At 65.9% G+C, this 14,085-nt stretch overlaps 1 protein-coding gene across 2 annotated transcripts in view; it reads right to left on the bottom strand.

Moving 5' to 3' along the window:
- Positions 1-13,675, bottom strand: part of LOC140453833 (zinc-binding protein A33-like) — a 61,478-nt gene extending 47,803 nt beyond the window's left edge. For both annotated transcript variants that reach the window (XM_072548717.1, XM_072548716.1), the window contains exons 1-2: positions 13,106-13,675; positions 11,093-11,292 (exon numbers count right to left, since the gene is read on the bottom strand). In XM_072548717.1, coding sequence (XP_072404818.1) covers positions 11,093-11,292; positions 13,106-13,111 — 206 coding nt within the window. In that variant the 5' untranslated portion in view covers positions 13,112-13,675. The remainder of the gene's footprint in view (positions 1-11,092; positions 11,293-13,105) is intronic.
- Between the last annotated feature and the right edge of the window lie 410 nt (positions 13,676-14,085).

The raw sequence follows: 14,085 nt of genomic DNA on the forward strand, positions 1-14,085 counted from the left end.
TGAAGGGTGAGCAGTTTAGATTCCATTCCCTACAGTGTGGAGACAGGCCCTTCGGCCCAACCAGTCCACACCGACCCTCCGAAGAGTAACCCACCCAGACCCACTTCCTCTCTGACTAATGCACCAAACACTACGGGGCAATTTAGCACGGCCAATCCACCCTGACCTGCACATCTTTGTGACTGTGGGAGGAAACCGGAGCACCCGGAGGAAACCCACTACAGACACAGGGAGAATGTGCAAACTCCACACAGACAGTCGCCCGAGGCTGGAATCGAACCTGGGACCCTGGTGCTGTGAGGCAGCAGTGCTAACCACTGAGCAATCATTCAGAAAGAGTTAGGGAGTTCAGCTGTGGGTTGTGTGAAGACAGGCTGCTAGACTCTTTGTCCTTCTGCCTTGTAGAAGTTTGACCTTTAAACCTTTGCTTCATTTCTTGCTCTGTCTATAAGGGGGGTTGTGTATATTCGGAACAGCATAACTAAGGCTAGTTTGGATAGACTGAGGTCTGGAGGGGTTATTTATTCTGTTCTTTGTGTTTCATTGTGTAATTTTGTGAGTAATATTTTGTCTGTTTTAAAACCTGGTAGTCAGCCCAGTGTTACTCCAGGTAATTTTCACTGTACACTTACTGAAACAAATTGCAAAGTTACGGTGTGGGCTGCCTGCCTCCGAATATTTTGAGTGGTCTGGCCTAGTCCATAACAGGGCAATTTAGCATGGCCAATCTATCCTAACCTGCACATCCCTGGGGCACTATGGGACAATTTAGCATGGCCAATCTATCCTAACCTGCACATCCCTGGGGCACTATGGGACAATTTAGCATGGCCAATCCACCCTAACCTGCACATCCCTGGGCACGACAGGACAATTTAGCATGGCCAATCCACCCTAACCTGCACATCCCTGGGCACGACAGGACAATTTAGCATGGCCAATCCACCCTAACCTGCACATCAATGGGCACTATGGGACAATTTAGCATGGCCAACCCACCCTAACCTGTACATCCCTGGGCACTATGGGACAATTTAGCATGGCCAACCCACCCTAACCTGCACCTCCCTGGGCACTATGGGACAATTTAGCATGGCCAATCCACCCTAACCTGCACATCCCTGGGCACTACGGAACAATTTAGCATGGCCAATCCACCCTAATCTGCACATCCCTGGGCACTATGGGACAATTTAGCATGGCCAATCCACCCTAACCTGCACATCCCTGGGCACTATGGGACAATTTAGCATGGCCAATCCACCCTAACCTGCACATCCCTGGGCACTATGGGACAATTTAGCATGGCCAATCCACCCTAACCTGCACATCCCTGGGCACTATGGGACAATTTAGCATGGCCAATCCACCCTAACCTGCACATCCCTGAACACTATGGGACAATTTAGCATGGCCAATCCACCCTAACCTGCTAATCTTTGGACTGTGGAGGAAACCGGAGGAAACACACCGAGACACTGGGGGAGAATCACAGTTCGGATACAGAAACTACTCTGCCCAGAACCGTAAGAACATGTAGAAAGTTGTGAACACCGCCCAGTCCATCACACAAGCCAAACTTCCACCCACCGACTCCGAGTACACTTCCCGCTGCCTCAAACCCCTCCCACCCCGGTTAGAATCTCTGCCAAAAACATAACCACCCACACCAACAGATTCAGGAATGGCTTTATGTTATCACACATGTCTGATTGGACCCCTCTAGATTTCACATCCAGTGCTGATCTTGGCCTTCGTGCACCTTCGTTGCAGCTGTTTCTTGGTGTTCCTTGCTCCGATCAATCGCCCTGTGATCTGTAATGACCTGCCCGTACTGCTCGCAAAACAAAAACTTGCACTTAGGTACACGTGACAACAATAAAGGTCACACAATCTTCGGTTGCCCAAGGCTGGAATCGAACCCAGGCCCCTGGCGTTGTGAGGCAGCAGTGCTAACCACTGAGCCACCGTGCTGCTCTATAATGACACAATCATTTGTATCTTTTGTAGGAGATTGGACCGGGGAGGCGGCCATTCGGCCCTGCCCTGCCATTCTTCAGCATCATGGCGGATCGTCCAACCCAACACCCTAATCCCGCTTTCTCCCCCTCACCTTTGACCCCTCTCGCCCTCTATCAAGCTGCCTCTTGAATACATTCGGTGTTTTGGTATCAACTTCACCCTGTGGGAATGAACCCCACGGGCTTCCCGCGCTCTGGGTGAAGACCCATCTCCTCACCACCGTCTTCAACCCCCGAATCCTCAGACTGCGAGCCCTGGGTCAGAGCACCCAGAGAGGGAAGGGGAGGGAAGGAGAGGGGGAGGGGGAGGGAGGGAATTGGAGGTGGGGGGGGGGGGGGGGTAGGAAGGGGACGGGGGTGGGGGAAGGGCAAGGTGGGATGGGGAAGGGGGACTGGAAAGGGGGAGGGCTGGGGGAGGTGTAGGAGGGAGGGACGAAGAGGGGGAAGGGAGGGTGATGAGGCAGGATGAGGGGAGGGGGAAGGGAAAAGAGCAAGGCAAGTGGAAGGGGAAGGGGAAGGGGGAAGGGGGAAGGTGAAAGAGAAGGGGTGAGGGGGAGGTGGAGGAGAGAGAGAGAGTGGAAGTGGGAAGGGGTAGGGGTGAAGGGAGGGGGAGAGTGGGGAGGAGAGTGATGAGGATGGGGAGGGGGAGAGAGGGGGAGGGCAGAAGGGAGAGGGGGAGAGGGGAAGGGAAAGGGGGGAAGGGGAAGGATAGGGAAAGGGGGGGGAAGGGTGAGGAAAGGGGGGGAAGGGTGAGGAAAGGGGGGGGAAGGGTGGGCAAAAGGGGGGGAAGGGTGGGCAAAAGGGGGGGAAGGGGTGAGCAAAAGGGGGGGAAGGGTGAGCAAAAGGGGGGGAAGGGTGAGCAAAAGGGGGGGAAGGGTGAGCAAAAGGGGGGGAAGGGTGAGCAAAAGGGGGGGAAGGGTGAGCAAAAGGGGGGGAAGGGTGAGCAAAAGGGGGGGAAGGGTGAGCAAAAGGGGGGGAAGGGTGGGGAAAAGGGGGGTGGGGAAAAGGGGGTGGGGTAAAAGGGGGGTGGGTGAAAGGGGGGTGGGTGAAAGGGGGGTGGGTGAAAGGGGGGTGGGTGAAAGGGGGGGGGTGAAGGGGGTGGGGAAAGGGGGGTGGGGGAAAGGGGGGTGGGGGAAAGGGGGGTGGGGGAAAGGGGGGTGGGGGAAAGGGGGGTGGGGGAAAGGGGGGTGGGGGAAAGGGGGGTGGGGAAAGGGGGGTGGGGGAAAGGGGGGTGGGGGAAAGGGGGGTGGGGGAAAGGGGGGTGGGGGAAAGGGGGGTGGGGGAAAGGGGGGTGGGGGGAAAGGGGGGTGGGGGAAAGGGGGGGGGGGGGGGGGGGGGGGGGGGGGGGGGGGAGGGGGGGGGGGGGGGGGGGGGGGGGGGGGGGGGGGGGGAAGGGGGGGGGGGGGGGGGGGGGGGGGGGGGGAAAGGGGGGTGGGGGAAAGGGGGGTGGGGGAAAGGGGGTGGGGGAAAGGGGGGTGGGGGAAAGGGGGGTGGGGGAAAGGGGGGTGGGGAAAGGGGGGTGGGGAAAGGGGGGTGGGGAAAGGGGGGTGGGGAAAGGGGGGTGGGGAAAGGGGGGGTGGGGAAAGGGGGGTGGGGAAAGGAGGGTGGGGAAAGGAGGGTGGGGAAAGGAGGGTGGGGAAAGGAGGGTGGGGAAAGGAGGGTGGGGAAAGGAGGGTGGGGAAAGGGGGGGGTAGGGAAAGGGGGGGGTAGGGAAAGGGGGGGGTAGGGAAAGGGGGGGGTAGGGGAAGGGGGGGGTAGGGGAAGGGGGGAAGAAAGGGGGGGGAAGAAAGGGGGGGAAGAAAGGGGGGGAAGAAAGGGGGGGGAAGAAAGGGGGGGGAAGAAAGGGGGGGGAAGAAAGGGGGGGGAAGAAAGGGGGGGGAAGAAAGGGGGGGGGAAGAAAGGGGGGGAAGAAGGGGGGGGAAGAAAGGGGGGGGAAGAAAGGGGGGGGAAGAAAGGGGGGGGAAGAAAGGGGGGGGAAGAAAGGGGGGGGAAGAAAGGGGGGGGGAAGAAAGGGGGGGGGAAGAAAGGGGGGGGAAGAAGGGGGGGAAGAAAGGGGGGGAAGGGGTGGGGAAGGGGTGGGGAAGGGGTGGGAAAGGGGTGGGAAAGGGGTGGGAAAGGGGGGGGAAAGGGGGGGAAAGGGGGGGGAAAGGGGGGGGGAAAGGGGGGGAAAGGGGGGGGAAAGGGGGGGGGAAAGGGAGGGGAAAGGGTGGGGGAAAGGGTGGGGAAAGGGTGGGGAAAGGGTGGGGAAAGGGTGGGGAAAGGGTGGGGAAAGGGTGGGGGGGAAAGGGTGGGGGGGAAGGGTGGGGGGGAAAGGGTGGGGGGGAAAGGGTGGGGGGGAAAGGGTGGGGGGGGAAGGGTGGGGGGGAAGGGTGGGGGGGAAGGGTGGGGGGGAAGGGTGGGGGGGAAGGGTGGGGGGGAAGGGTGGGGGGGGAAGGGTGGGGGGGGAAGGGTGGGGGGGGAAGGGTGGGGGGGAAGGGTGGGGGGGAAGGGTGGGGGGGAAGGGTGGGGGGGAAGGGTGTGGGGAGAGAGGGTGGGGGGGGGAAGGGTGGGGGGGGAAGGGTGGGGGGGGGAAGGGTGGGGGGGGGGAGGGTGGGGGGGGAAGGGGTGGGGGGGAAGGGGTGGGGGGGAAAGGGGGGAAGGGGGGGAAGGGTGGGGGGGAAGGGTGGGGGGGGGGAAGGGTGGGGGGGGAAGGGTGGGGGGGGGGGAAGGGTGGGGGGGGAAGGGTGGGTGGGGGGAAGGGGGGGTGGGGGGAAGGGCGGGTGGGGGGGGAAGGGTGGGGGGGGGGAAGGGTGGGGGGGGGGAAGGGTGGGGGGGGGGAAGGGTGGGGGGGGGGGGAAGGGTGGGGGGGAAGGGTGGGGGGGGAAGGGTGGGGGGGGAAGGGTGGGGGGGGAAGGGTGGGGGGGGAAGGGTGGGGGGGGGGAGGGTGGGGGAAGGGTGGGGGGAAAGTGGGGAAAGGGGGGAGGGAGGGGGTGGAAAGGGGGGAAGTGGGGGGGAAGGGGGGAAGTGGGAGGGGGGAAAAGGGGAAGGGGGAGAGGGGAGGGGAAGGGGAAGGGTGGGGAAAGGGGGGAGGGCAGAGGGGGGAAGGGGGGGGAGGGGGAAGGGGTGAAAGGGGGAACGGGGGAAAGGGGGGGTGAAGGGGGGGAAGTGAAAGGGGTGAGGCCGGGGGGGGGGGTGAAAGGGTGGGGGGGGAAAGGGTGGGGGGGGGGAAAAGGGTGGGGGGGGGAAGGGTGGGGGGGGGGGAAAGGGTGGGGGGGAAAGGGTGGGGGGGAAAGGGTGGGGGGGAAAGAGTGGGGGGGAAAGAGTGGGGGGGGAAGGGTGGGGGGGGAAGGGTGGGGGGGAAGGGTGGCGGGGGGAAGGGTGGGGGGGGAAGGGGGGGTGGGGGGAAGGGGGGGTGGGGGGGAAGGTTGGGGGGGGGGGAAGGTTGGGGGGGGGAAGGTTGGGGGGGGGGAAGGTTGGGGGGGGAAGGGTGGGGGGGGGAAGGGTGGGGGGGAAGGGTGGGGGGGAAGGGTGGGGGGGGGAAGGGTGGGGGGGAAGGGTGGGGGGGGGAAGGGTGGGGGGGGAAGGGTGGGGGGGGAAGGGTGGGGGGGGGGGAGGGTGGGGGAAGGGTGGGGGGAAAAGTGGGGAAAGGGGGGAGGGAGGGGGTGGAAAGGGGGAAGTGGGGGGGAAGGGGGAAGTGGTAGGGGGGAAAAGGGGAAGGGGGGAGAGGGGAGGGGAAGGGGAAGGGTGGGGAAAGGGGGGAGGGCAGAGGGGGGAAGGGGGGGAGGGGGAAGGGGTGAAAGGGGGGAACGGGGGAAAGGGGGGGTGAAGGGGGGAAGTGAAGGGGTGAGGCCGGGGGGGGGTGAAAGGGTGGGGGGGGGGGAAGGGTGGGGGGGGGGGAAGGGTGGGGGGGGGGGGAAGGGTGGGGGGGGGGGAAGGGTGGGGGGGGGGGAAGGGTGGGGGGGAAAGGGTGGGGGGGGAAGGGTGGGGGGGGAAAGGGTGGGGGGGGAAAGGGTGGGGGGGGAAAGGGTGGGGGGGGAAAGGGTGGCGGGGGGAAGGGTGGCGGGGGGAAGGGTGGCGGGGGGAAGGGTGGCGGGGGGAAGGGTGGCGGGGGGAAGGGTGGCGGGGGGAAGGGTGGCGGGGGAAGGGTGGCGGGGGGAAGGGTGGCGGGGGGAAGGGTGGCGGGGGGAAGGGTGGCGGGGGGAAGGGTGGCGGGGGAAGGGTGGCGGGGGGAAGGGTGGCGGGGGGAAGGGTGGCGGGGGGAAGGGTGGCGGGGGGAAGGGTGGCGGGGGGGGAAGGGTGGGGGGGGAAGGGTGGGGGGGGAAGGGTGGGGGGGGAAGGGTGGGGGGGAAGGGTGGGGGGGGAAGGGTGGGGAAGGGCGGTGGGGGAAGGGCGGGGGGAAGGGTGGGGGGGAAGGGTGGGGAGGAAGGGTGGGGGGGAAGGGTGGGGGGGAAGGGTGGGGGGGAAGGGTGGGGGGGAAGGGTGGGGGGGAAGGGTGGGGGGGAAGGGTGGGGGGGAAGGGTGGGGGGGAAGGGTGGGGGGGAAGGGTGGGGGGGAAGGGTGGGGGGGAAGGGTGGGGGGGAAGGGTGGGGGGGAAGGGTGGGGGGGAAGGGTGGGGGGGAAGGGTGGGGAAAGGGGGAAGGGAGGGGGTGGAAAGGGGGAAGTGGGGGGGGAAGGGGGAAGTGGGGGGGGAAAGGGGAAGGGGGGAGAGGGGAGGGGAAGGGGGAAGGGTGGGGAAAGGGGGGAGGGCGGAGGGGGGAAGGGGATTGGGGAAGGGGGGAGGGGGAAGGGGTGAAAGGGGGGAAGGGGGGAAAGGGGGGGGTGAAAGGGGTGAGGCCGGGGGGGGGGGGGGGTGAAAGGGGGGTGGTGAAAGGGTGGGGGGAAAGGGTGGGGGGTGAAGGGTGGGGGGGGGAAGGGGGGGGGGGAAAGGGGGGGGGAAAGGGGGGGAGGGAAAGGGGGGGAGGGAAAGGGGAGGGAAGGGGGGAGGGAGGGGGGAGGGTGGGGTGGAAAGTGGGAAGTGGGGGGGAAGGGGGAATGGGGAGAGGGGGGAGAGGGGGGAAGGGGGGGGAAGGGGGAGAGGGGGGGGAAGGGGGAGAGGGGGGGGAAGGGGGAGAGGGGAGGGGAAGGGGGAGGGGGGAGGGGAAGGGGGAGGGGGGGAAGGGTGGGGAAGGGTGGGGAAAGGGGGAGGGGGGAAGGGCGGGGGGAAGGGGGGGGGAAGGGTGGGGAGGAAGGGTGGGGGGGAAGGGTGGGGGGGAAGGGTGGGGGGGAAGGGTGGGGGGGAAGGGTGGGGGGGAAGGGTGGGGAAAGGGGGGAGGGAGGGGGTGGAAAGGGGGAAGTGGGGGGGAAGGGGGAAGTGGGGGGGGGAAAGGGGAAGGGGGGGAGAGGGAGGGGAAGGGGGAAGGGTGGGGAAAGGGGGGAGGGCGGAGGGGGGAAGGGGATGGGGGAAGAGGGGAGGGGGAAGGGGTGAAAGGGGGGAAGGGGGGAAAGGGGGGGGTGAAAGGGGTGAGGCCGGGGGGGGGGGTGAAAGGGGGGTGGTGAAAGGGTGGGGGGAAAGGGTGGGGGGGGAAAGGGTGGGGGGGGGAAGGGGGGGGGGAAAGGGGGGGAGGGAAAGGGGGGGGAGGGAAAGGGGGGGAGGAAAAGGGGGGGAGGGAAAGGGGAGGGAAGGGGGGAGGGAAGGGGGGAGGGTGGGGGTGGAAAGGGGAAGTGGGGGGGGGGAAGGGGGAATGGGGAGAGGGGGGAGAGGGGGAAGGGGGGGGGAAGGGGGAGAGGGGGGGAAGGGGGAGAGGGGGGGAAGGGGGAGAGGGGGGGGAAGGGGGAGAGGGGAGGGGAAGGGGGAGGGGGAGGGGAAGGGGGAGGGGGGGGAAGGGTGGGGAAGGGTGGGGAAAGGGGGGAGGGGGGGAAGGGTGGGGAAAGGGGGGAGGGGGAAGGGGGGGAAGGATGGGGAAAGGGGTGTGTGCGGGGGGGGAAGGGGAGGGAGGAAGCGGGGAAGGGGGAGGGGGAAGGGGGGAGGGGGGAAGGGGTGAAAGGGGGGAAGGGGAAGGGGGAAGTGTGGGGAAAGGCGGGTGGGGGAAGGGTGGGGGAAGGGTGGGGGGAAGGGTGGGGGGAAGGGTGGGGGGAAGGGTGGGGGGAAGGGTGGGGGGAAGGGTGGGGGGAAGGGTGGGGGGAAGGGTGGGGGGAAGGGTGGGGGGGAAGGGTGGGGGGGAAGGGTGGGGGGGAAGGGTGGGGGGGAAGGGTGGGGGGGAAGGGTGGGGGGGAAGGGTGGGGGGGAAGGGTGGGGGAAGGGTGGGGGGAAGGGTGGGGGGAAGGGTGGGGGGAAGGGTGGGGGAAGGGGGGGGAAGGGGGGGGAAGGGGGGGGGGGAAGGGGGGGGACGAGGGGGGGGACGAGGGGGGGGACGAGGGGGGGGACGAGGGGGGGGACGAGGGGGGGGGACGAGGGGGGGGACGAGGGGGGGGACGAGGGGGGGACGAGGGGGGGGACGAGGGGGGGGACGAGGGGGGGGACGAGGGGGGGGACGAGGGGGGGGACGAGGGGGGGGAGAGGGGGGGGAGAGGGGGGGGGAGGGGGGGGGAGGGGGGGGGAGGGGGGGAGAGGGGGGGGGAGAGGGGGGGGAAGAGGGGGGGAGAGGGGGGGGGAGAGGGGGGGGAGAGGGGGGGGGGAGAGGGGGGGGGAGAGTGGGGGGGACGAGGGGGGGGACGAGGGGGGGGACGAGGGGGGGGGACGAGGGGGGGGACGAGGGGGGGGACGAGGGGGGGGGACGAGGGGGGGGACGGGGGGGGGACGAGGGGGGGGACGAGGGGGGGGACGAGGGGGGGGAGAGGGGGGGAGAGGGGGGGAGAGGGGGGGGAGAGGGGGGGGGGAGGGGGGGGGAGGGGGGGGGAGGGGGGGAGAGGGGGGGGGGAGAGGGGGGGGACAGGGGGGGAGAGGGGGGGGAGAGGGGGGGGGAGAGGGGGGGGGGAGAGGGGGGGGGGAGAGGGGGGGGAGAGGGGGGGGGGAGGGGGGGGGGAGGGGGGGGGGGGGAGGGGGGGGGGGGGGGGGGGGGGGAGGGGGGGGAGAGGGGGGGGGGGAGGGGGGGGGGGAGGGGGGGGAGAGGGGGGGGAGAGGGGGGGGAAGAGGGGGGGGAAGAGGGGGGGGGAAGAAGGGGGGGAAGGGGGAAAGGGTGGGGGGGAAAGGGTGGGGGGAAAGGGTGGGGTGGGGGAGAGGGTGGGGGGAGAGGGTGGGGGGAGAGGGTGGGGGGAGAGGGTGGGGGGAGAGGGTGGGGGGAGAGGGTGGGGGGAGAGGGTGGGTGGGTGGGGTGGGGGGAGAGGGTGGGGGGAGAGGGTGGGGTGGGTGGGTGGGGTGGGGGAAGGGTTGGGGGGAAGGGTTGGGGGGAAGGGTTGGGGGGAAGGGTTGGGGGGAAGGGTTGGGGCGAAGGGTTGGGGCGAAGGGTTGGGGCGAAGGGTTGGGGCGAAGGGTTGGGGCGAAGGGTTGGGGCGAAGGGTAGGTGGGGGGGAAGGGGTGGAAGGGGGAGGAAGGGGGGGAAGGGGAGAAGGGGGGAATGGGAAGGGGGAAGGGGGGGGAAGAGCCGGGAGGGGGGAAGGGGGGGGAAGGGGAGGGGAGGGGGGAATGGGAGGGAGGGGGGAAGGGGGGAGGTGGGAGGAGGGAAAGGGGGGGGTGGGAGTAGGGATAGGGGGGAGGAGGGAAAGGCGGGAGGGGTAGAGGGGAAGGGATGAGGAGAGGCGGGGGGGAGAGGCAGGGGGGAGAGGCGAGGGGGAGAGGTGGGGGGGAGAGGCGGGGGGAAGGGTGCGGGGGGAAGGGGGGGAGAAGGGGGGGGAAGGGGGGGAGGGGGGGAAGGGGGGAAGGGGGGGATGGGGGGAGGGGAGGGGGGGAGGGGGGAAGGGGGGGAAGGGGGGAAGGGGAGGGGAGGGGGGAAGGGGGGGAAGGGGGGGGGGAAGGGGAGGGGGGGAAGGGGGGGAAGGGGGGGAAGGGGGGGACGGGGGGGAAGGGGGGGAAGGGGTGGAAAGGCGGGGGAACGGGGGAAGGGGTGAAGGTGGGGAGAGGCGGGGGGGGAGAGGCGGGGGGGGAGAGGCGGGGGGGGGAGAGGCGGGGGGGAGAGGCGGGGGGGAGAGGCGGGGGGGGAGAGGCGGGGGGGGAGAGGCGGGGGGGGGGAGAGGCGGGGGGGAGAGGCGGGGGGGGGAGAGAGGGGGGGGGGAGCGAGGAGGGGGGGAGCGAGGAGGGGGGGGGAGCGAGGAGGGGGGGGGAGCGAGGAGGGGGGGGAGCGAGGAGGGGGGGAGCGAGGAGGGGGGGGAGCGAGGAGGGGGGGGAGCGAGGAGGGGGGGGAGCGAGGAGGGGGGGGAGAGAGGAGGGGGGGGAGAGAGGAGGGGGGGGAGAGAGGAGGGGGGGGAGAGAGGAGGGGGGGAAGAGAGGAGGGGGGGAAGAGAGGAGGGGGGGAGAGAGGAGGGGTGGGAGAGAGGAGGGGGGGAGAGGAGGGGGGAGAGAGGAGGGGGGAGAGAGGAGGGGGGAGAGAGGAGGGGGGGAGAGACGAGGGGGGGAGAGAGGAGGGGGGGAGAGAGGAGGGGGGGGGAGAGGGGGGGGGGAGAGAGGAGGGGGGGGAGAGAGGGGGGGGGGAGAGAGGAGGGGGGGGAGAGAGGAGGGGGGGAGAGAGGAGGGGGGGGAGAGAGGAGGGGGGGAGAGAGGAGGGGGGGAGAGAGGAGGGAGAGAGGAGAGTGGGGAGAGAGTGGAGGGGGGGAAAGAGTGGAGGGGGGAAAGAGTGGAGGGGGGGGAGAGAGGAGGGGGGGGAGAGAGGAGGGAGAGAGGAGGGGGGAGAGAGTGGATGGGGGAAAGAGTGGAGGGGGGGGAGAGAGGAGGGGGGGAGAGAGGAGGGAGAGAGGAGGGGGGAGAGAGTGGAGGGGGGGAAAGAGTGGAGGGGGGAAAGGAGAGGAGGGGAAAGTGGGTGGGGAGGGGGTGGGGAGGGGGTGGGGGGAAGAGGAAGACAGGAGAGGAGAGAGAGGGTCAGGGGAGGAAGGGGCTACAGGTGAGGTTCGGGTCGGGGACCTGCCCCAGTCGAAGGCCTCCGGGTGGGGGTATCTGTGCAACCCGCAGGCAGTGGGGTTTGTACCTGTGAGCTTTGGACGGCCGGCACAAGTTGCAGGGGAGCCTCTGGTCGGCCGCACAGAACAGGGTCAGAGCGTTCTGATGTTTCTCACACTTCCTGGGGGCTGGGTCCCCCTGGGAGCTGGAGGTCACTCTCACCCCCTGTAGCTTCTCCACCAGGTTTGCAGCCAGGAAGTTCTTGGTGAAACGTTTGTTCGGACACACCTGCCAACGAAGGAGGGACACGTCAACCGAAACGAAGAGGAGGCAGCCCGGGGGGGGGGGCTCAAACCAGGTCACGGGGGGGCCGTGTCGTCGAACAGAGAGAGGCCTGGCGGGCGGAGGAGGGTGGCGCGGAAAAAGGGATTGCTGGAAAAGCTCAGCAGACCCGGCGGAGAAATGGAGCCCGGGGCAAACCCACACGCGTCAGGCCGCGTCGGGAGTCTTGCGTGGTCAGAGTTGGTCGGCAGCTACCGGAAGGAGGTTTTGGGGGAAGGCCCACCAAGGGTCTCGGCTGCGAGGAGAGGATTAAAAAAAAAATGAGCCTGGGATTGCGATGACTGGAAAAACAGTGAATGAGAGGAGATCCCGATAGAGAGTGTCGAAAATCATATGAGGCGTCGACAGTCAGAGGATTCCCTCGGTGGGGGGCAAGGGTTGAAGGTTCAGTGACACGTGGCGGGGGGGGGTGCACAACTTCAAGGTGAGAGGGGGCAAGTTTAAGGGAGACGTGTGAGGGACGTATTTCACGCAGAGGGAGGTGGAAGCCATCACGCTGGCGACATTTAAAAGGCATCGTGAGTAGGGAGGGAATAGAGGGATACGGGGCGTATAAGGGAGTTTTTGTAGGTTAGGTAGGGCATAACGATAGACATGGAGGGGCCGAAGGGACTGCTCCTGCGCTGCACTACCCTCTTGCTCTGCGTGAACCAGAATTAACATCTTGGGTTCGGTCGTCCTTCCTCAGATGCTGTCATTCCTGCAGAGCTTCTCCAGCAATTTCTGGTTTTGTTTCTGATTTCCAGCAGTTCTTTCGGTTTTTTATGCAGTGATTAGATTCCCTACAGTGTGGAAACAGGCCATTCGGTCCAACAGGTCCACACTGGCCCGCCGAAGAGTAACCCACCCAGAGCCATTCCCCTACATTTATCCCTGACTAATGCACCTAACACTATGGGACAGTTTAGCATGGCCAATCCACCCTGACTTGCACATCCCTGGGCACTATGGGACAATTTCCCACGGCCAACCCACCCTGACTTGCACATCCCTGGGCACTATGGGACAGTTTAGCATGGCCAATCCACCCTGACTTGCACATCCCTGGGCACTATGGGACAATTTCCCACGGCCAACCCACCCTGACTTGCACATCCCTGGGCACTATGGGACAGTTTAGCATGGCCAATCCACCCTAACCTGCACATCCCTGGGCACTATGGGACAATTTCCCATGGCCAATCCACCCTAACCTGCACATCCCTGGGCACTATGGGACAGTTTAGCATGGCCAATCCACCCTAACCTGCACATCCCTGGGCACTATGGGACAATTTCCCATGGCCAATCCACCCTGACTTGCACATCCCTGGGCACTATGGGACAGTTTAGCATGGCCAATCCACCCTGACTTGCACATCCCTGGACACTATGGGACAATTTCCCATGGCCAATCCACCCTAACCTGCACATCCCTGGGCACTATGGGACAATTTCCCATGGCCAATCCACCCTGACTTGCACATCCCTGGGCACTATGGGACAGTTTAGCATGGCCAATCCACCCTGACTTGCACATCCCTGGGCACTATGGGACAATTTCCCATGGCCAATCCATCCCTGGGCACTATGGAACAATTTCCCATGGCCAATCCACCCTAACCTGCACATCCCTGGGCACTACGGGACAGTTTAGCATGGCCAATCCACCCTAACCTGCACATCCCTGAACACTACGGGACAATTTATCATGGCCAATCCACCCTGACTTGCACATCATTGGACTGTGGGAGGAGTAGGAGACATTTGGCACGCTTACCTTCATCAGTCAGAGCATTGAGTACTGGAGTTGGGATGTCATCTTACAGCGGTATAGGACATTGGTGAGGCCACATTTGCAGTACTATGTACAATTCTGGTTGCCCTGCTATAGGAAGGTTGTTATTAAACCTTTAAAGGGTGCAGAAAGGATTTACCAGGATGTTACCGAGACTGGGAGGCTCGAGTTATAGGGAGAGACTGGGACTCTTTCTTTCCTCCCTGGAAGGTCAGAGGCTGAGGGGTGTCCTTGTCGAGGTTTATAAAACCACGAGGGGTATAGCTAAGGTGAGGAGATGGGAATCCAAAAGTGGAGGGGGTACGTTTAAAGGGGAAAAGGGATCGGAGGGCCTTTTCCACACAGTGCTGGCTCACGTGTGGAATAATCTTTCAGAGCAAGGTGCAGGCACGGTTACATTTAAAAGATTTTCCCTCAGCGTCACGAGTTGAACTAGACTGGACTGGACTGGATTTATTGCCACATGTACCGAGGCACAGTGAAAAGCTTTGTCTTGCAAGAAATACAGGCAGACCGCAGAGTTATGTAGCATAAATAAGTAACTAATTGGTAAACAGCGGATTGGCGGGATATGGGCCACACGCAGACAAATGGGAGTAGTTTAGTTTGGGAAACCTGGTCAGCATTCTCCGTGCTGTCTGACTCCATGTCTATGATAAACAGAAAGGTTGATCCTAGTAATTTTTTTCTTGTCAGGATGTGGGTGTAATACCCACCCCTTAGCCCAGATGGCAGTCATGTCATGAGTCAAACAATTCACTGACAGCGATAATAAATAATCTGCATTTATTTCAATGCAAGGGGCCGAACAGGGAAGGCAGGTGAACTCAGGGCATGGTTCGGAACATGGGACTGGGATATCATAGCAATTACAGAAACATGGCTCAGGATGGGCAGGACTGGCAGCTTAATGTTCCAGGATACAAATGCTACAGGAAGGATAAAAAGGGAGGCAAGAGAGG

Source organism: Chiloscyllium punctatum, chromosome 28 (assembly GCF_047496795.1).
Source record: "Chiloscyllium punctatum isolate Juve2018m chromosome 28, sChiPun1.3, whole genome shotgun sequence".
In the NCBI taxonomy this organism is placed as follows: domain Eukaryota; kingdom Metazoa; phylum Chordata; class Chondrichthyes; order Orectolobiformes; family Hemiscylliidae; genus Chiloscyllium; species Chiloscyllium punctatum.